Source organism: Sminthopsis crassicaudata, chromosome 2 (genome assembly GCF_048593235.1).
Source record: "Sminthopsis crassicaudata isolate SCR6 chromosome 2, ASM4859323v1, whole genome shotgun sequence".
NCBI classification, from domain to species: domain Eukaryota; kingdom Metazoa; phylum Chordata; class Mammalia; order Dasyuromorphia; family Dasyuridae; genus Sminthopsis; species Sminthopsis crassicaudata.
In genome coordinates this window covers 315,245,455-315,268,545 of record NC_133618.1, presented here as the reverse complement: position 1 = coordinate 315,268,545, position 23,091 = coordinate 315,245,455, and the positions used below count along the sequence as shown (strand labels likewise).

The window sequence follows — 23,091 nt, the reverse complement described above, 5'->3', positions numbered from 1 at the left end:
CAATATTACACAGCTAGTAGGTATCTGAAATTGGATTTGATTCAAGGTTTCCTAACTCCAGGCCCTATGTTCTAAGCTACTGCACTACCAATATATAAAAATTGCCGGGGTGGGAGCAGGGAGCAATCTACTCAAACCAGGAATTACCCCAGCAAAACTTCTGGGGCATAGTGGAAAAGTTTGAAAAATGAAGGATAGTTTGAGGCTTTCCTGAAAATAGCTTCCTGAAAGAACTCACTATGGGAGAAGGGACCACTAGCAGAAAGGCTGCTGAATCATGGAAGCAGAGTCTAGAGAATGAAATGTACCCAGCCTAAGGCTTTTCCTTTAATGCTTCCTTTGTAAGACTTTAAAGCATTATATAAATGAGCACTTTTTAATAAATATTAAAGTATGGGAAAATAAATACTATTGTTTTGGTCATAGAGAGAAGTCCCTAAGAAATATCTTAAAACATTAGGGAAAAGTAGATGAATGACATTTAGGTTTGAAATAATGATCAGCTTAAATCAATTCCAATTGTTCAGTGATAAAGAGAGCCATCTGCATCACACCCAAAGAGAGGACTGGTGGGAGCTGAGTGGACCACAACATAGTATTCTCACTCTTTCTGTTGCATTTTGTTTTCTTTCCTAGTTTTTTTTTTTTCCTTCTTGATCTGATTTTTCTTGTGTAGCAAGAAAACTATATAAATATGTATACATATATTGGATTTAGCAAATATTTTAACATGTTTAACATGTGTTGGACTACCTGCCATCTAGGGGAGAGAGTGGGGGGAAGGAGGGGAAAATTTGGAACAGAAGGTTTTGCAAGGGTCAATGTTGAAAAATTACCCATGCATATGTTTTGGAAATAAAAAGCTTAAAAAAAGAAAAAGAAAAAGAAATGGTGATCAGCTTTAAAGCCAATCATTAAAAATTTTACTTGTAAAATTAAATGTAAAAAACTATAGAGTTATTGTATATCAGTAATCAGAAAATGTATTTGAAATGTTCAGCATACAAAAATAGTATTTTAGGTAAATATTCTTGAGGTTAAAAAAAAGAACCACTACTTTGTAATTCAGTTGTTTTTTAGTTGTGTTTGACTCTTTGTGACTCCATTTGGTATTTTCTCGGCAAAGATACTGGAGTAGTTTGCCATTCCCTTCTCCAAATTATTTTACAGATGAGGAAACTGAGGCAAATAGGATTAAGTGAGTTACCCAAGGACATACAACTAAGAAGTAGCTTTCACTGGACAAATATATCAGTACCAAGTATTTTCTCTTTTCTTTGTTCAGAAAAATGTACTTAAAATGTTTAACATAAAAAATAATAGTCTAGATTTTATTCCTGGAATTAAAGGAAAAAAAGCTACTCCTTTATAGTAAGGATCAAAGAATCCAAGGATCAAAGACTAATAACAATAAGAGCAAACATTTACACAACAAAGATTCACATACTTCAAAATCATTATATCTATAGCATTCTCTTCATCCATTATTTGAGTGATCCTTTCAAAAAAGGAAATAAGGTTAGTCTGCCAAGACTTGTTCCTGATAAAGCCATGCTGTCTCTTTGTAATCACGGACTTTTGTCTTGCCACTGGACTTCAGTGACTTTGGAGGAAAGACTGAGGCTGACAACTTGTGCAGCTCTGCCACACTTTAACTCAATTCATAAGCTAGTCAAGAGATCACGTTATGATATCATTGGCCCTTTTTAAGAATGAAAGTTGAACAGCAACAACTGCTTTCCTTCTAGATCTTTGTTTCTTTTTCCAATTCAAATTCAAATATTTTTTAGCACTTACTATGTTCGAGGCATCCAATGATAAATTTGCCCTAAAGACAATAATAACACACACAGATTATTAAAATAGCTATAATTTCATCTTTTCTAAATAATTACCAATCATTTCTCTAATGATCCTTTCAATAACTTCCTTAGAGATCAAAGTCCCACCATTTGGGGACTTTGCAAATAGTTTGCAGTCTCTGTTCTCTTCCATTTTTGGGTTGGTTTTTTTTTTTTTTTTGGTTTTTTTCCCCTAAGACAACTGGGGTTAAGTGACTTGCCCAGGGTCACACAGCTAAGAAGTGTTAAGTATCTAAGAACAGATTTGAACTCAAGTCCTCCTGACTTCAAAGCTGGTGCTCTATCCACTGCGCCATCTAGCTGGCCCCCCTCCCACTTTTTTTTTTAAAATCCAGGTTTTTGTCCATCTACAATCCTTTGGTACCTCACCCATTTTCCATGGTTTTTCTGATGCCACTGATAATGATTCAATAGTCACATCTGGCAGATTTTTCAAATTATCTGGACCAAGTCATTGGACTTAATCTAGGAAAGCTAGGAACTCTCTTAGGCTCTCCTTATATATTTTCGGTATCAATTCCTTGTTAGTTTTGTTCTGTCATTTTTAATGTAAAGATCATTTTCTGCAGAAAGAAATGAAGTAATAAAATAAGAATTGATTAGCTCTGTCTTTTCTCTGTTTTCAGTTATATCATCCACTCAAGCAAAATTCCTCTGTTTCCTTTTTTTTTTCAATGAAACATTAAAAACAAACATTTTGTTGTCCTGAAATTTCCTTACCATCCTCAAATTCTAAATTTTAGTATTCCTAGCAATTTTTTTGTTTTGAGAGTACAAGATTTAACTATTTTTTAAATTTTAAATTCATTTTTATTTTATTTTGAGTTCTTTCCTTCCTATTATTCCCACATCTTTATTGAGAAGGCAAGAAAAATAAAATCTATTTCAGATATGTATAAACATATAAAACAATTTCCTTCTTTAGCTATATTCCAAATAGGAAAAAATGAGAAAAAAAAAGACAAAATATAATATTTCAGTCTGAACTCTGAGACTATCAGTTCTCTTTCTAGAATTTGATAACATAATGTCTAGATTTCCTCTTTTCTATCATAAACTTTCATAAGAAGTGGTAACTTTTACCTGGGATCCCATTATTTCTACCTCAGTAACCAGTTTTCCCTGTTAGTAAGAATGAGATTTGGAGTAGAAATTCTCCTTGTATCAGTTCCTCCACTTTTTGAGAGGTGAAATTATCACTAAGGCAAAAAGGTATTATTAGTTTCTCTGCTTAATAATTGAAACACTTCATCATTAATATATCATGCATCTATATCAGGCTTGTAGTATTTCTGAAGCTCCTTATCTGTCCTTTCTTTCTGTTCAAGTCATCTCTATTATTCTCATACTTAAAAGTTTTTATATATTTGTATTAGTAAACCATCTCATAACTTGTATGAGGTTATGAAAATTGTTCCTCAAGAGGTCATTATGATGATCAGCAAACCACTTAAATAATTCCTGTTTAGGTAGGGTTTCATAAGCCTTATTTTATAATGTTGCTAAAATGGGAGATTTTTCTTGATTTTTGTGGAACTGCCTGATAGAATAAATCATACCCCTTTGAGCACTGTCAATGGCATTTTTTTCCTGACTGCTTGAGAGTAACCAAATCTTTTATATATGTACAGAGAATCAAGAAAGAAGCCTTGTAGCTTGTGGCTTTGTCTTCCTGTATCCTTTACATTTTTTTAAATCACAAATTTTAAAAATTATTTAGAACAATGTGTTCCTTATTAATATTTAACTTCTTTAGGAACTGTTCCTTTTGTTGGTAAAGTTGATTAGGATTTAATAGTGTCCTCTTCTGGGGACTCTTGAATCAATTCTTTAGTTGGGTTTTTCACTGTTAATATTAAAGACTTACCTTTTAATAAGAATAACACGTCTAAAAATAGTAATAGCTAATCTTCAGCATACCTCTTTTTAACTGTAGTACTGGTGACTAGAAACTAGAAATTGAATGGATGCCCATCAATTGGAGAATGGCTGAATAAATTGTGGTATATGAATGTTATGAAATATTATTGTTCTGTAACAAATGACCAGCAGAATGATTTTAGAGAGGCCTGGAGAGACTTACATGAACTGATGCTGAGTGAAATGAACAGGACCAGGAGATCATTATACACTTCAACAACGATACTATATGATGATCAATTCTGAGTGACATAGCTGTCTTCAACAATGATAGGATCCAAATCAGTTCCAGTTGATCAGTAATAAACAGAACCAGCTACACCCAGTAAAAGAACACTGGAAAATGAGTGTGGACCACAACATAGCATTTACACTCTTTCTATTATTGCTTGTTTGCATTTTTGTTTTTCTTCCCAGGTTATTTTTACCTTCTTTCTAAATCTAAGTTTTCTTGTGTAGCAAGATAAGTATATAAATATGTATACATACTTTTAACATATTTAACATGTATGGGACTACCTGCCATCTGGGGGGGAGGGGGGTAAAAGAAAGGAGGGGAAAAGTTGGAAGAAAAGTTTTTGCAAGGGCCATTGTTGAAAAATTACTCGTGCATATGTTTTGTCAATAAAAAGCTATAATTTTTTTAAAAGTAAAAAAAAAAAAAGTAATGGCATTAAATTCATAATGTATCCAATGAGATAAATTATGTAAAGCCCTTTGCAAAACTTAAAGCTGAATATAAAATTTCACTATAATCATTGTGAAATTTTCTGGCATTGTTCAATAAAGTCCTCCAGAAATAAGCTCAAAAAAAAAATGTAGTACTGGCAGTGAATTCTGAATTGAAAACAGTTCTTAGTCAGGGTAAGGGCTTTGGGAAGGACAATTAAGAGCAAAATAAATACTTTCAGGTTTTGATATTGGAAGAATTTGTGAGATAATAATGCTTCATGGTTTCAGTATAATCGTAATTATGTATTATGTAATTGTAACAGAGGATATTAGAAGTCCTCTATATCCTTTAAACATGCATTTTCGGATACCCTTTAAAGAGACATTCTTTAAATAGACAATAGTTTAGACAAAGGAAAGGGCAAGATAAAATTTTGTTTTATATCTCAGAGGGATGCTTTACACATAACACTATTTTATTTTTTCTTAATACTTTTAACATATCCCTTTTTAATAGTTTCTAAATATATACATACAGGTGATTTCAGTATTTTCAGAATTCTCCTAATCAATTTTTCGTTTTTCAGCGTTGTAGAATGAACGAAGACACTGGTACTGACTATATAAAACCTTGGCAGCTGTCAGAAGTGGTTGATGGTGGAGGAGTTGGAATTATAGAAGAGAGCCAATATGCAAATTTGGCTAAAGGCGATTTTGTGACTTCTTTTTATTGGCCCTGGCAAACTAAGGTTATTTTAGAAGGAAAGATCCTTGAAAAGGTAATCTTTAATAAAGAGTGTGTATATTTTCCTTGGCATTTGATTCTGCTTAATATCAAGAAAGTAATGAAATCATGTAATTTCTTCTGCCTGTTAGCTCATTAAATGTAGCAAAATCTATACCAATAATTAATTGATTACTTGTTTTTCATTCTTTTTTATTGCCTGAAAATTTATATAAAGAATAACATAAAATTAGCTATGTTTTCATTGAAAGTATAGTTAATGACTTTCATTTACTATCTAACTCATAGAAGAAATAATTATGCTTAAAATTGAGTCGAGACCTTTGCCACATCATAGTAATAGCTAAATGCTTTATGGTGGTTTGGGAGCACTTCCTCCTAATTTCTCACTTACCTCAGAACTTGAAACTTTCATTATTAGTTAAAGGTAACTGTTAAAATACATATATGTGTTATTATGATTAGTGTACCAGCATTAATATAGCACACATCTCAACTAGATTTTTTTCTAGCAGAAGTTGGAGGTTTCTGAAGAACTAACTTAAAAGACAGTTTTGAAAGGAGTACATAGGAAAAAGGCTCAGGAATTTGGCCTGTGGCTGACTGGAGGAATGTTGCAGTTGAGAGCTAAATAGATGAAAGACAGCATGAGAACAATAAGTGCTTAGAGGCAGGAAAAGGAGCAGTAGGGTGCAGAAAGAGCAATGAAGAAGTCCTGAAATATTACTTCACAGTTTACCTAATGCTAGTCCTGGTGACAGCCACTAACAGTATTTGCATTACTTGACTTACATGGTTATAAGGTTTGCTTTCCAAACCTGAAAATGTTATTATGTAAATGTGAAAAGTTATCATTTCTTTTTGGTGATTGATCTACAAATCTGATCTTAGCTGTAAGGAACTTGAAGGTTATCTAGTTCTATCCCCCTTCTTTTACAGATCAGGAAAATGAAACAGACAGATTGAGTTACTTTCCTGAGATCACATAGTTAATTAGTGGATGAACTATATAGAATAAAAAAAATCTTGATCAGCTAAAGCAGAAACTTGGAGGTTAAACTTAATTTTTTTTTCAATTTTTAAGCATTCTTTTCACTTCCTTGATATCTCATTCCCTCCCCACTAAAAAAATAAAAACAAAATTCTGCATATCAAATGTGCATAGTCAAGCAAAACAAATTTTCATATTGACCATGTCCAGGAATGTGTCTCACTTTGAATCCTAAGTCTATCATCTTTCTGTCAGGAGATTTTATCATCATTGGTATTCTGAAATTATGATAGGTCAGTGCATTGTTTAAAGTTCTCAAGTCTTCCAAAATTGCTTTTCCTCCAATACTGTTGTATTTTAAATTATTCTCCTGGTTCTGCTCACCATGCTCTGCATAAGTTCAAGTACTCCCAAGTTTCTCTGAAATTATTTCTTTCATTACTATATCACAACTGGTTCATCTATTCAAATAATACTAATTTAATTTCTTCCTGCTTTTTTTTTTTTTTTTTTTTTTTTTTTCTGAGACAATTGAGGTTAAGTGACTTGCCTAGAGTCACACATCCAGGAAGTGTTAAGTGTCTGAGGTCAAATTTGAACTCAGGTCCTCCTGACTTCAAGGCTGGTGCTCTTTCTACTGCACCACCTAGCTGCCCCTACAATTCACTTCTTTAACACTACAAAATGCTACCATAAATGTATTTATATACATAGGGACCTTTTCCTTTTTTTGAGTTCCTATTTTCCCACTGCCACAACATTTGACATTTTAGAGGTTGAACTTTGGCTTGAGGCTTTAATTAGAGATTCCATAGTCTAATGTTGCTATTTCTGTTTGATGGCATGTCATAGTGTTCCACTGAGGAAAACTCCCCCCATTGCAAATTAACAACTATTTGGCAGCTTAGTGTCTAATGGTTATTTATGGTCACTGAGAGGTTATGTGACTTGCCTATAGTCATATAGCCAGTTGTGATAAGCAGAACTAGGTTTTCCTGATTTCCAATCCCAATTCTTTATCTGTTTTGACATATTGCTTTCAGTCAAACTTTATACTTTAGTTCCCATAAAGTATCATTACTTTACCAGAAATCACACAGGGTTCATTTCCACCAATGTTTTCTGCTTAAACTTTAATAAAATTCCTTGGGTGAAATAAAATATGTACATATTTTATTTTATTTTAGGTAGACCCGCAATTTGTAGATGGACACCTTTCTTACTTTCTGGGTGCTATTGGTATGCCAGGATTGACTTCTTTACTTGGGATTAAAGAAAAAGGTCACATAACTGTTGGTTCCAACCAGACAATGGTTGTCAGTGGGGCTGCAGGTGCTTGTGGATCATTGGCTGGCCAGGTAAACTTTTCTTATCATTGACTTATTTGATTTTTAAAAAGAAACATCTATTACTGAAGTCTCAACATAAAACTGTTCAGGCAAAAGTATAAAACTGAAAAGCATACACTGAGAAAACACACAATGTTTTGCCTAAATATTTATGATAGAAGTGTTATATATAAATAGCCAACTATATTACTGCTATTATTAAAAAATAAACATACTGATTTGGGGGCCTAGTTTTCCACTTATGAGAAATTTAGAAAAACCAAAATTAGATGTAAATAATTGAATGCTATAATAGAAACAATCAGAAAAAAAATCTACCTCTTTGTAATTTCATATTCTGAAAAGTAAATCTACTAAAATCATAAATTAGGTGATTTTTAAAAATTCCAAATAAACAATAAATTAATGGGGATGAAAATATAGAACTTAAGCCAGACACTCAGTTTAATGTTAACTAAACAATACATAATTTTGTTAAATTGTTGTGCCATAATTTGGAACAAATCAAATAGTGTCAATCTGAGCTCCTGTCTAGTCCCCGGTGACTGTAACTTTTGAATATCACTTGAATTATTACTGTGTTAAGTATTATTTCTATGAAACTATCTGTTCGCTGATTGTATTATCTGATATTTTTTTTCAGAATCAATGAGTGATCCTTAGAACATGCTTTTTAGGCATATCTTTAAGTATGTGTATTTTATACAGACGAATGTAATAAACACATCTTCAAAATGAGAACTTATAGAAGTGTAATTTTTTTTGAATACTTTTTTGGACAGCTCTCAAGCTCAGAAACTGAGGTTCACATGTAGCATTGTGATGTTAATGATCTTGTAACTTCTTTTATAAAATTGTATCTAATATGTCCATTTGTATATCCATAAAGTCACTCTATATAATGTCTTTCTTTATAATGTTTTTTAAACATTGTATTATATCCTGGCTTTGCTTTTTAAATCTTGTGATAGTCTTTGACTAAAAATTAAAATATTTTGCTCTGACCTGAAATGCCAGCACATCCTTGTAGCAGTTTACAACTTTTCTGCCTATTAGGTGTAACACTATAAAATCATTTAATTTTCAGACTTTTATTCTTATAGATTGGCCATTTGGAAGGCTGTTCCAGAGTGGTGGGAATTTGTGGAACAGATGAGAAGTGCTCCATCTTGGTCTCAGAACTGGGCTTTGATGCTGCAATTAATTATAAGAAAGGAAATGTGGCAGATCAACTCCATGAGCTGTGTCCATCTGGAATAGATGTTTACTTTGACAATGTTGGTGGTGACATCAGTGATACTGTTATATGCCAGGTGATTGATGACTTCCTGCTATACATTTAAATAAGTAACTTTTTATTTCTATTATTTTATATATATATATATATATATATATATATTTGCACACACACACACATATATGTTTATACATACATACCTGTTTTGTTACATACATATATGTGTATACACCCACACCTATTTTATTACTCTGAACTGCCAGCCAAAAATTCATTTGCTCTGATAGAACAGCCTGATAGTTTATTATTGTATTCTGTTGTACAATTATATTCAGTATCTAATTTGTGTCTCTTACAAAGTTATAGTAAGGATAATTGTCAACAAGCACTTATTAATTATCTACTAAGTATCAGGTAAAAGCAAAACAGATGTAGATCTTCTAATAGAGGAGACATTACATATGTTCATAAACATATACAAAATAAATATAAGGTAGTTTTGGAGAGGAAGGGCATTAATAGCATCCAGGGCATGAGTCTTGTACTTGAACTGAATCTTGAAGGAAAATGGGAATTCTTTCCAAGAGAAGAGAGTGAACTTTAGGCATTTGGGAGCAGCCAAGCAAAGGCAGCTAGATAGCGGTGGATAGAGCATCAGATCTGGATCTAGGAAGACTCTTCATCTTCCTGAGTTTAAATTAGTTCTCAGACATTTGCTAGCTATATAAACCAAGTCTCGTAACCTTTGTTTGTATCATCTGTAAAACTGTAAAATGTAATTTTTTTCATCTGTAAAGTGAGCTGGAGAAAGAAATGGAGCAGGAAACCATTTCAGTGTCTTTATGAAAAAGTTGGATATGACTGAAAATGACTGAACAACAATGCAAAAGCATAATGAGCATTTTGTGTGAGGAACTATAAGTAGGCCAGCATGGCTAGACTCTTGAAAATATACAGAAGAGTTATATATTAAGAAGGCTGGAAAGGTAGGAAGAGACCAGGTATAAAGATCATTAAGTGAAAAACAGGAGTTTTTATTTTATTTTAGAAGTAATAGGGAGCCACTGGAGTTTATTGAGTTTAGGTATGATGTTGTCAGACTTGTGCTTTAGGAAAATCACTTTGCCAGCTTTGTGGAGGTTGGAATGGAAAGGAGAGACACAGGAGGAAGGGAGGCTGCCACAGTAATCCAGGCAAAAAGTACTGACCAGGTCGAACGAGGGTGGCAGCAGTGTGAATGAAAGAATATTGAAGAAGGGGAAATGACAAGACATGCAACTGACTGGATATAAGGGATGAGTGAGAGGGAGGCTAATGACTTGGGATAGTACTGAAGATTGGAGGAATCTGGAAGTCATGATGAGCATGAAGGATAGGTTTAAGAGGAATAAGGCATCTCAAACTGAAAATAAATGAATAGAATGACAGAGGTTGTACACCAGCTGTTAACTCTGACAAAATAAAAAACCAAAGAGCCACAGAGTTTATAGCAAAAGCTTTATGTCAACTATCAATTCTGAAAACAAAATCAAACCAAAAAAAACAAAAGCAAAAACAAAAAAAACTCAGAGTTCACAGAGATTATAGGCAAAATGTCTTCTTTATTCTGCTGGAGAACTAGACATATGTGCCAGGGTCTCCTCTCAGACCAAGGCAGCAAGACTAAGCCTTCATACATATAGTGGAGCCTCGACAAAGAACCAAGCAGTGAGGTTGTGACCACAGTAGTGAGGTGTAAAAGTGGTAAGTTTGCCTAGTGAGAAAAAGTCTGGTCATTTCATGGACCAAAATCTTGAGATACCTGTGTGAGCTCAAGGACCTCCTGGAGCTGTTTTAAGCCAATTCTATGATTTAGTTGCAGCAAATTTCATCCTGATGGAGAGTGCAAAGATTGTTTTTATGCTAAACTCAGGACACAGTTGAATTGATGGGCCTTAGCTCTGGAAAACAAGATATCTTCTAATAATAAGAAAAGAGAGGAATAAAAAGAGGAGTGATCTTGGAGTATGGGTCTTCACAGCATAAAGACAGATGTAACTATAGGAGATTAGAATAAAATAGAGAAATGGCAGAGTTTCTCATTATGGAAAAATAATATATTTGGATAATGGATAGATAAAACGTATCAAATTGAGATGAGTGAAGAAATGGCTCATGGAAATTTAGCAGTATTTAAGGAAATATCAAATACATGTTGAGTTCCTTAATATAAAGCATGAACGGGGACAGAAAAGGAGCCTGTGAGTCAAGTACTGAATTTATTGAGAAAAAAAAAGGAGGAAATGTCCTGGAGGGTTGGTAGATAATAGACACCTGAATCTGAGTGATAATCAGTGTGAATTTAGTGACTCTTAAATGTGGCCAGTTTGCTGAGTGAGAGTAGTGGGACTGTCTGAAAGCAGAAATGAGGACCAAGAAGTGAGGGCCTCTCCTTCCTGAGACCAGTGAGTTGGGGAACATAAGAAAAAGTGCAACCCATCCTAGAAAGAATACAAGTGATGAAGTGTCATTGAGTGTCGGTCTCAATAAATATCAGAAGATGGAAGTAGCATAAGAGAAAAAGATCTAAGATGCAGATAAATTTGTTAATTATACTAAACAAGAATTCCAGAGAACAGAATAGAAGAAGTGAAAGGATATGGAGCTGGATGTTTTGCAAATAGTATCAAACATTTAGCTTTTTGCTAATCATCAAGTATATATTAAGCATTATGCTGGGTTCCAGGCACCCTTCAGAGTTGGGAATACAAATACAAAAATGAAACAGTCCTTGCCCTTAAGGAAGGCATTCTATCAAATGAGAGAATTTAATCCTTTTCCCATTCTTCCAAGTTAATGAATTAAAATTGTTCCTTCATAATTAGTAAACTTTTGTTGTTTTTCATGCTTGTCACAAAGAATATGGAGAATATATTAGAAAGAAAAAAGAATTAAATTTAATCAGGCCATACTGAGAAAAAGGCATACATGAGATAGCTCTAACTAAATGCTGGATGATCTTGGAATTCACTCAAGCTTTCTCAAAAAGAAACAAAGCTATTTTAGGGTTTGTCTTATCACTATCCAGTTTCTACTTACTGCTCCCAACATTTCCAGTAGAGAAACCAGGAGAATAAACTTAAATGACTCCAAGTGGATAAATGTTGTATATTTTGTAAAGTTGTTGTATTTCATTATGAATTGTTATATAACACTTAACTAAATTGTTTAGCATAATTTCAAGGTAAGTATATTTTGGAAGATGAACTTCTATTTCCTTAAAGTTATAAAATCTAATGTTACATTTTTTTCCTCTGGTTTGCAAGTTTTACCTCCTCTCTCTGTATCCATTTCTTTATCACTTCATGTACATAAATAATTATTGTGGATAGTCTCTCCGCCCCCCCCCAAAAAAAATACCCTCAAAGTTATTCTTAACAGAATAGGGTTTGGGGAGAGGGTGCCTTCAAAAGATGCTTTCATTGACATTTATTCTATGAAAACATACTTTTTATAAAACACCTCTTTATTCAGTATTTATAGAGAAAAATCTATTTCTTAGATGGGATTGTAATCAATTTTCTTTGAATAGATGAATCAAAACAGCCATGTTATCCTGTGTGGCCAGATTTCTCAGTATAACAAAGATGTCCCTTATCCTCCCCCATTGCTGCCGGAAATAGAGTCAGTTCTGAAAACAAGAAACATCACCAGGTATTCTTTCTTTCCTTTATTTACCACCATATTAAAACCATATACATACATACATACATACTTATGTATGTATTTTATTTATATATGTGTTCATATACATATACACATAAAGATAAGGTTTTTTGCCCAGAACTGTCCCATCCCAATCCAATCCAATAAACATTTATGAAATGCCTACTACAGGCCAGGTATGGTACTAAGTGCTAGGGATACAATTCATAAAAACAAAGACAGTTCTTATCTTCAAGGAACTTACAATATAATGGGAGAGATAGCATACAAAAGGAGGGAGTTAAGGTTTCGGTGTGTGTTGGGAGGGGGATGTTAGGGAACATCTTGTTCCCTAGGATTGAGATCAAGCATAGAAGCAGATGCAAAGTGGAGTGAGGAGATGAGAGTCTACTTCTGTCCTCTACAAAGGAAAGTATTGGGAAGAACTGGGCACTCTACCTTCTAGCCTTCTAATCAGCCAAAGTGATGGAAGGAGAGAATATTAATCAAGGCTTGATTTAGCATCATCGTAATGAGATTAGATATAATGAGTTTATCCTGGAAGAGGCATCTTGTTCCTTGGAGTTGAAACCAAATGATATATATTTAAAAACCACATGAAATATAGATTTTTTTAACCCAGATAATGATTTTGACATTGACTCCCTAATGTCATTTCCATTACATTTATTTAAACCACATCTGAAAACACTTTAAACATCTTTAAACACTTCTTCCTGTGCAACAAAAAATTCGGTTCTACACACATATATTGTATCTAAATTATACTGTAATATATTTAACATATATAAGACTGCTTGCCATCTGGGGGAGAGGGTTGGGGGAGGAAGGGAAAAAATCTGAATAGAAGTAAGTGCAAGGGATAATGTTGTAAAAAATTACCCATGCATATGTACTGTCAAAAAATGTTATAATTATAAAATAAAATAAAAAATTAAAAAAAAAAAGAAAGAAATTCTATCTTCTGAATAAAAAATGTGTATACATAAAAAAAAATAAATAAACCACATCTGATTGAACTAAGTATGATTAATCCATGAAATTTGTTACATGAAAAGATTTCAGAAGCTTGCGAAATTGTCTGATAATTGCTTTTCTCCTGTTTTAGATTGCTGTCTTATTTTTTTATAGGGAAAGATTTATGGTATTGAATTATAAAGACAAATTTGAATCTGGAATTCTACAACTGAGTCAGTGGTTTAAAGAAGGAAAGTTAAAGGTAGGACTTGATCCTTTGTCCTTATCAATTTATTCTTTTTATCTTGTTCCTTAATGTAGTCAGCCTGAATTTCTGTGTAACGTGAAAAGGACAGTTCTTTATCTTCAAGAAGCTTCCAATCTAATGGGGCAAGACAGCATACAAGAGGAGGAAGGAAAGGTTGGGGGGGGTGCTATGGGGAATATCAAGGAGTATCTTATTCCGAATTGAGATCAGCCAAAGAAGCAAATTCAAAGTGGAGTGAGATAAGTATTCAATTCAATTCAATATCTCTCACTAGAGATAATTTAAATAAAAACCATTTTGATATGAAGATTATATTACTTTGTTTCTGAGAGGATTCCAGTACTGAGATAGGATTAGAATAAAACTCTAGATCATGGATTCTTAAAGGGTCACTCATGGATCTTTTGGGATCCACAAAACCTTTTAGACGGTTGTTGAGATCAAATTTATTTTCATAATAATACTAATATAGTATTTCCTATTAAAATACCTATTTCCCAACTATATACATCCATTCAAGGTTGAATTTTTTTCATATATTTTAAACCAAACAGAAATTAACAAATCCATGCTGTGTTACATTTTTATTTTGTTAAACATTCCTCAATTACATTTTAATCTGGTTTAGAGGAAGTGCTGGAATTATTGTGAGCCACATTTTGGACACCTCTGATCTAGATAGGATTTTTTAAACTTTTTCTACCTAAGATGACTTTTGGCCTGAGAAATTTTTTAGCCACCCTGGGTATATAGATATATAAAATAGGTAAATAAGTCCAACATTTTCTGATAATAAATCATAATTTCATGGCCCTCCTAGTCAGGTACATGACTCCTTTGGGGTCACAACCCACAGTTTCTTTGATTTAGACTATTACTATTTAATTAGAGAATATATTAATGATTAGAAGCCATTGGACTTTCCTTCCAAGTTGTATGCTCCTATTAGATTAGGTTTCTTAAGAGCAGGAGTTATCTTTTGCTTTTCTATGTCCCCAGCATTTAGCACAATAACTGTTACATAGTAGGTACTTAATAAATGATAATTAACTTGACTTAATTTATCCCTCATTATTTATTCTTTTGATTCAAACTCTAAATAAAAGGCAGTTCCTTGCCAAGGTCTACCTATTTATTTATTTTGGATCTTTTTTTTCCTACCCCTCTATTTGTACATCTCATTCCATTCTCTTTCATATTCTCTGGAACATTGCCTCTTCAGGAGATCAATACCTTTTTAAATTGTGAAAATTGTTTACTTGGATCATTAGCTTAATTAAACAGCAAGCATTTATTAACTAGTTACTACGTGCTAGTAACTGGGGCTTATAAAGAGAGAAACAAAATAATCCCTGCCGTCAAAAAGTACATTTTGTGTTTGTGGCAGCCCTCTTTGTAGTGGCCAGAAACTGGAAACTACGTGGATGCCCATCAGTTCGAGAATGGCTGAATAAATTGTGGCATATGAATATTATGGAATATTATTGTTCTATAAGAAATGACCAGCAGGATGATTTCAGAAAGGCCTGGAGAGACTTACATGAACTGATGCTGAGTGAAACCAGGAGATCATTATACACTTCAACAACAATACTATATGATGATCAATTCTGATAGACCTGGCCCTCTTCAACAATGAGAGGAACCAATCAATTCCAATAGAGCAGTAATGAACTGAACCAGCTACACCCAGAGAAAGAACTCTGGGAGATGACTATGAAACACTACATAGAATTCCCAATCCCTCTATTTTTGTCCGCCTGCATTTTTGATTTCCTTCAAAGGCTAATTGTACACTGTTTCAAAGTCCGATTCTTTTTGTACAGCAAAACAACTATTTGGACATGTATACATATATTGTATTTAATTTATACTTTAACATATTTAACATGTATTGGTCAACCTGCCATCTGGGGGAAGGGGTGGAGGAAAGGAGGGGAAAAGTTGAAACAAAAGGTTTTGCAATTGTCAATGCTGGAAAATTACCTATGCATAAAATTTTTGTAAAAATTAATTTAATTAATTAAAAAACACATTCACAATTCTTTTTGTAGTGACAAAGAATTGGAACCTGAGGGCGTATCTATCAATTGGGGGAATTACTACTACTACTACTACTACTATACTATAAGAAATGATGAAGGAGAGAGTTTTTGAGAAACCTAGGAATACTTATATGAATTGACAGTGAAGTGAGCATAAATAGAATATTTTATACAATGAATAGATATTGTAAAGACAAACAACTTTCAAAAACTTAGAAATTCTTATTAGGGTAACAATGATGAACTATGATTCCATGGGACTAATAATAAAACATGTTACCCACTTCCTGATGGAATATATAGTGCCTGAATATGAATATGGGTTAAATCAGGAAAGATAGGTAGGAATCTATTCCTTTTTTTTTTTTTTTTCCCCTGAAGCTGGGGTTAAGTGACTTGCCCAGGGTCACATAGGTAGGAAGTGTAAGTGTCTGAGACCAGATTTGAACTCAGGTTCTCCTGAATTTAGGGCTGGTGCTCTATCCACTGCACCACCTAGCTGCCCCCAAGATAGGTAGGAATCAAACAATGGAGGGATTTAGATGCCAGCCTGAGGAATTTGTATTTTATCTTAAAGACAATAGGGAATTATTAATATCGATCATATGGAAAGAAATTGATAAAATGAAAGGTAAGGAAGTAAGCAAGTATAGGTAATCATCTCTAGGAATTTAGAAATGAAAGGGAGAAGAGATATAGGACAGTAGATTAAAGAAATGGAAGAGTCAAGTAAAGGTTTTTTTAAAAAAAATAGATTTAGACTTGTTTGTAAGCAATGGGGAAAGAACTAGTAAACAGAGCAAGATTAAACTTTCGGGCAAGTGACTGATTCCAGAGATGACAGGAAAGAAAAATATCAATCAAGGGGAAGGGGTAGGGAAGTTGTGCTAAAGACAAAGGATAAGTTTAGGAGAACTGAGACAAAGGAATAAATGAAAAGATAAGAGAAGATTATAATCAGAGTATTCCAGAATTCAAGATCAAGGAAGTAAATAGCATAGTTGTGAAGTTTTCAATTCTAAGATATGACTGTAGCTATAGGCAGAAGAAAGAAATAGTAGCTGAACAAGTTGGTAAATTGAAGTTTCCAGGACCATCAACATATATACTCAAGTCCTTGAATATGTGAGTAGATTATGAGACAGCTATTGACTTCCTTTAGAAAGGTGGGAGAATCACCTGGAAGCCAGAAGATGGTTGACTAGGACTTGTATAGGGTAATAGAGATGGATGAAGTGGACTTCAAAGGAGAACAAGTTGCTGAATAATGTGGTAAAGGGACAGTACAGATATAACAGTGAGGATCAAGGAGTATGTCAACTTCTCTTCCTGGTCCAGTTGGAAAGGGCACCAGTTCCAGAGAAGATGGCCAGGGATGTAGTTTCTATAAGACAGAGCCAGATTTCTATGTGTTTTACCATGAAGTGGGGCCTCCAAAAAGCATAATAGAAGGGAGGACTAGAAAGTCTGGAAAGGGAAAGAACTGAAGTACTTAAGGATAAGAGAGTAAAGATTGTTAGCAGAGGTGGGTTTTCACCTCAGTAAATGACAATCTCAATTACAGGGATACTGGGAACTAGAGGCAGGAATCTATTAATCACAAGGTATGGGAAGAACCGGTTGATCTGGTCCCATTTTTCTGGTTCCAATATAACTGTGAATTGTAATGCAGGGAAATTTCCATAGCTTATTATTATACATTCTGGGAAACCAAGAATATAGGCAAAAATAGCAGAGCTCTATCTGAATGTCAGGGCAAGAAAATAACCTAGTCTCTTAGTCTACTATACCAGAGTGAACTCTGAACTTTTTTTTTTAACCAATTCCAGATCGTGGTAGATGATACCACCAAAAAGCTATTTTACATGTTGAGTTCCTGATATATAAATCTCTAAAAGTGACTTTTCATGTAACAGCTTCTGATGAATGTGTTACCTTTGAGGGAGATCTTTACTGAATGGCTTATCTCCCTAACTAGATTGTAAACCCATGAGTAAGGACTTTTTATCAAACATAGTGCTTTATTCACTGAACAGACATTCAATACATATTTGAACTGTGGATATTCACTGTGAATGAATAATGAACCAGAATCAGATGTGCACCATTTATAATATAGACAGAAATAAAAAGTGTAGGCGGACAAAAATATAGGGATTGGGAATTCTGTGTAGTGGTTCATAGTCATCCCCCAGAGTTCTTTCCCTGGATGTAGCTGGTTCAGTTCATTACTGCTCTATTGGAACTGATTTGTTTCATCTCATTGTTGAAGAGGTCCCTGTCCATCAGAATACATCCTCATAACAGTATTGTTGTTGAAGTATATAATGATCTCCTGGTTCTGCTCATTTCACTCATCATCAAGAACTGTGAATATGTTTGAACAGATTTATAGTTTGGTTTTTCTTGATACTAATTTCTTCTTATCCTACCTTCCCTCTTTTTTCTCTTTTCCCCTTTCCTTCTTATTTACTGTTTAGCGAAATGTATTTCTGTACTCAACTGTGCATGCATATGTATCCTTCCCTCCTTTGATCAATCAATACAAATGAAAGTGAGGTTCAATCAGCTGTTTCATACAACCCTAATTACATGAGATAATCTTTCCCCATCCACTTTTTCTTTCCCCCACATAGTATATTTCTTTTCTCCTCCCTTTCCAGTCTTCTTTTAAAATCTGTGTTTGCACTTCAAAATTCCTTACAGCTCTGGTCTTTTCATTATGCTTGGAAATACTCTATTTCTTGGAAGTTCATTTTTTCCCCCTATAACATTATGCTTAGTTTTGCTGGATAAATGATTCTTTCTGTAAGCCTATATTCTTTGGCTTTTGAAATATCATATTTCAAACTCTCTGTCCCTTTGCTATAAGGTAGTTTTATATTTTCTTATATTTTTCATTTTTTACTTTGTTTTAGTACTTCTTTACTGATTCATAAATTTATTAGCATCTATTTAATCCATTCTCATTTTCAGGGAATTTGTTGCACAGGGCAAGATTTTATACCTCTTGTGTCAAGATTTCTCTTTCACTTTCCATTTGTTCTTCTTTAGCTTTTATTTCTTTTCCAATTGTTTTCCTCTAGTGTTCTAATTTATAAAAATAATAACTTTTTTTTAATGAAAAATAAACAAACAAAAAAAACTAGATTAATTTCTTCCAGGAATTCTAATTGAATTTATCCCAAGCTGTGTTTTCCTTTGAAGCTCTGCTTATAGACATTTTGTAATCATACTTTTCTTCTGGATTTATGTCTTGAACATTTCTGTTGTCATGATAGCTTTTTAATTTGGGATTCTTTTTTTGGTTTGCTCATTCTTCCAGCCTGCTTCCTGATTTTCAGTCTAAGCTTTGTTTAGTTTTGTAGGAAAGGTGTGGGCTAGTCCTGTTGCTACTTTCTTAGGGGTACTGAGGACTGAGTTATTCTAGAATCTCAGGGCCGGACCGATCATGCTGAGGACTAACAAGTTTTTAGTGTTATTTGAGTGGTCATGATTCAGAGTAAAGTCTGACTACTCCTTCACTGGTCTAAGCTCTGTTTGTTTCTAACCTGGGTGTGAGCCTAAGCAGCATACATGTAAAGTTGCAGTAGAATACTCCTAAACTCTCTACAATGGAATGTTTCAAATAGTGTACATCTGACCAGATCCCCAGTGTCTGCAAACTTCTGTTTGACATGGGCTTGAAAAATGACTCTTTAAATTTTTTTCCTCCAGTTTCTCAATCAGGATTCAATCTAGTACATCTTTTTCTTTTCTTCTTCAAAAATCTTATTTTTAGTTCCAAATTTTCTTCCTCTTCCCTCTGCCCATAGAGAAAGAAAAATAAATCCAGTACAAATATGTATAGTCAGTCCTATGCATTTTTAAAATCTCTTTAGAGAAGTTGCTTGCGGAGCTCATTTTACTTTTTCTAGCTACTCCACTATCTTGACTTTCTCTGGGGTAATGACCTTTTATCTTACTATACTGATAACTGTAATATTCAGAATAGATTGGTGACTGCTGAAAATGTTCTCATCTGTGCAGTGGCCCTGATGTTTCTGGTGTTGTTCTTGTTTATCATTATCAGTTTATTTTGAAAGATCCACTGTGAACTGAAACTAATATCATCCTCCACATGCCATATTTGAGACTTGGTCATTCTAAAGTAGGGAGTCAAAGTTTGGTATTTCTGATCTTTATTCTTCTCCATATTATGTCACCTTGTTACTGCATTCCTTCAGGTGGCAGTAGAAACAGAGAGGAAGCAGTAAGTTCCAGAAATATTTAAAAAAAAAACCATTTTCATGGCAGGATTTCTTTTTAAAATTTCTTTTGTTTCAATATCAAATCAATTTTTAATATACCCTTTATCACCCTCCTACCCAGTGAGTCATGTCTTATAATAAAGAATAAGGGAGAGGGGAAGGAGAAAAGTGATTCAACATAAACAATGACAACCCAGTAAATCCGGTGGTGTATGCAATATTCCATTCCCATAGTCTTTCTATCTGTCTAATTATAGAGGGCAGGTGCATCAAAGAAAGCATTTTAGGTAGAAGATATTTCTTAATGATCATCTAATCCAATAGTTTACTTTTGATAAAGTATAGGAGGGAAAGGAGACCAGAAATTAGAAGGAACCTGTTCAAAATAAATCAGTTAATTTCTTAGTCATTTGGGGATAGGAGTGGGAAGAGAGAGGAATGATTGATTCAAAATATTGCATATACCCTTCAAAATGTTCACACATCCCTATTTTTAAAAGATTGTTACTTAATGTAAAAAATCTAAATTATATAATAGAAAATAAGCATATGGTTATTCTACTAAAAGTCCGTTACAAAAGTTATAGTGCAGTAGATAGAGTACTGGGCCTGGAGTCAGAGAGATTCAGCTTCATGAGTTCAAATCTGGCTTCTGACACTTTATTGGGTGCATGATCCTGGACAAGTCACTTAACCCCATTTGCCTCAGTTTCCTAGGCTGTAAAATGAACTAAAGAATGAAATGGCAAATTACTTCAGTATCTTTGCCACAAACCCCCCCAAAAAACAAAACCCAAATGGAGTCATGAAGAGTTAAACACAACTGAAAATGATTGAATAACAATAAAGATTTGTGTTTTGTTTGTGGCTTTTTTAATTTGGTAAAAAAAAAAAAAAGTTTGTTATTTCTTCTGCATTAACATGTAGTTAACAATAATGGCATAATTGATTTCTTTCCTATGTGTGATATTGCAAGTATTGAATACTGCCATGTTTAGAACTATCAAAGAATAGTCATGTTATACAGATATAAGGTTTTTGAACATTGCAAACCATTGACTCATATTAAATTTTCCAACTTAAAAAAAGTTAAATCGTATTTGTTTATTTGACAAAGAAACTTGGGAGTATGAGAGGGGGAAGAAACAAAACTATAATATTAGTTGATAGATAAAAACTGCTAAAAAGCATAAATATGCTTTTATACACCATTTGTTATATATTAGAAGTATTTAACTTTCTCAGACGAGGGAAGTCTAAATAGTTTTTTGTTGTTGTGTTTTTTTTTTTGCAAAGTAAGGAGGAAAATTAATTCCAATTATTCTGATTTGTAGATCAGAGAAACAGTCATCAGTGGTTTGGAAAACATGGGAGGTAAGAGGATCAGAAATTTTTTAATTGAAGTTTATGTTCTCATTCTGAAACAGTACTTTAACAGACATTCCTTTCTGTATCTGTGTTGTATGTCATGGTTTTGTTTTTTGGGAAGTACTACAACAATTTGAATGAAATATGAACTTATTCAACCTCTACCAAAAATTCAACTTAATAAATTTAAGAGGAATGTCTCTCTTTACTGTCTCATTTTATAAGCTTCTTTCTTGAACTTCTCAAATAATTTGTGCACCACATATATTTTACAGAATTAATCAGGAGTACATTACACAGTTTATCTATTTTTCACAGATTGGGAAACATTTTTAATATTTAGTTCTCATGAAAATAGATTTGTTTTGTCCCCACATACATAATTTTCAAAATTCTCTTGTGTCCACATGTCCTTAGCCAATAGAATTTTGTTTTAGAATTGTTTTACTTAAAACCTTTTTATTTTCTGAAATCTTTTATTTTCAATTTTGAAAATATGAATTATTTTTGCTTTAGGAGAAATCCATAATTGTCAGGAATGTAAAAACAACTATTCTTGTGAAATATCATGTTTACACAAAACCCTGAGTCTTTTAAATTAACAGATGTTAGTTTGATTTTCTCATCTTATATAATCATTGTTATTTATATTCTTCCTATGGGATTATTTAAATCTTTTTTTTTTCACTTATTTTTTTATCCTGAACTTACAGTGAATGAATATAATTAGTAACAGGTGGACATTTTCTTTCTGTGCAGATATCAATGTTTAAGTCATTTCTTACCCTTGATTTGGACTAATCTGTATGCTTCCAAACTGATATAATTTAAAACACCATTTAAAATTATAAAACTCCATTTCAATATATGGATATATAATGTTATTTTGAGCTATTACAATAATTTTTATATAACTGGTGATATTATATAACTGACATTAATTATTCAAGATAATTTTTTTTCTTTTTCAGTTGCCTTCCAATCTATGATGACAGGAGGCAATATTGGGAAACAAATAGTTCATATTTCTGAATAAAAATCTTTCTCCCTTCATCGAATTACACATGAACAAGAACATCAAACAGATTTCTTTTTAATTTCAATAAGAGAGGTTTTGAAATCTACTAATAGATTTACAATATTAATTTAACTTTTATTTTGTATCATTTTATTTCCTATATTCTGCAGCACTGATTAAGTTAGCTTCTTAGAAGCCTTAATGATAATTATTTCTTCCAATTTAATAAACCTAATGTATAACTAACTATAATGTAACAAAAGTCAGCATGAGTCATTTTTCATCCCCCTGCCCCTCAGGAGATTGCATTATATATGATGTTTGTATTAGATATTTTTGTGCTACTTTTTAGTGTTCTGAATAAAATAATATTTGAGAAGATACTTTGTACAAGGATCTTTTGGACAATCTTCTCAGGTAATTTTTCATTTTTAATTCAGTGCAAATTATTGGCTTTTGGCTTCTGGTAGGAACAATGTTCTTCTATAACAATAGCATTAAAATCCTGAAAAAGTAAACATTGATAGTATTTAGATCTTTCAGTTGTGTTATGTCTTAAATAAGACAAACAAATTCAAGTCTTTAAGTACTTTAAGAACATTGTATAAAGGTTTTATTGGAGCATAAAATAGACATATAACTTTTGATCCTGGTTATGTTTTGTGACAATTACATCTTACTAAGTGTACTTCACCTGAGCCATT

The 23,091-nt window shown here is 33.0% G+C and overlaps 1 protein-coding gene across 6 annotated transcripts in view; it reads left to right on the top strand.

The window, feature by feature from the left end:
• Nucleotides 1–22,768, top strand: part of PTGR2 (prostaglandin reductase 2) — a 47,171-nt gene extending 24,403 nt beyond the window's left edge. For all 6 annotated transcript variants that reach the window (XM_074290055.1, XM_074290054.1, XM_074290056.1 and 3 more), the window contains 7 exons: nt 5,042–5,233; nt 7,378–7,548; nt 8,643–8,852; nt 12,348–12,469; nt 13,613–13,700; nt 21,336–21,375; nt 22,341–22,768. In XM_074290055.1, the coding sequence (XP_074146156.1) occupies nt 5,042–5,233; nt 7,378–7,548; nt 8,643–8,852; nt 12,348–12,469; nt 13,613–13,700; nt 21,336–21,375; nt 22,341–22,405 (888 nt within the window). In that variant the 3' untranslated portion in view covers nt 22,406–22,768. The remainder of the gene's footprint in view (nt 1–5,041; nt 5,234–7,377; nt 7,549–8,642; nt 8,853–12,347; nt 12,470–13,612; nt 13,701–21,335; nt 21,376–22,340) is intronic.
• The last annotated feature ends 323 nt before the right edge of the window (nt 22,769–23,091 follow it).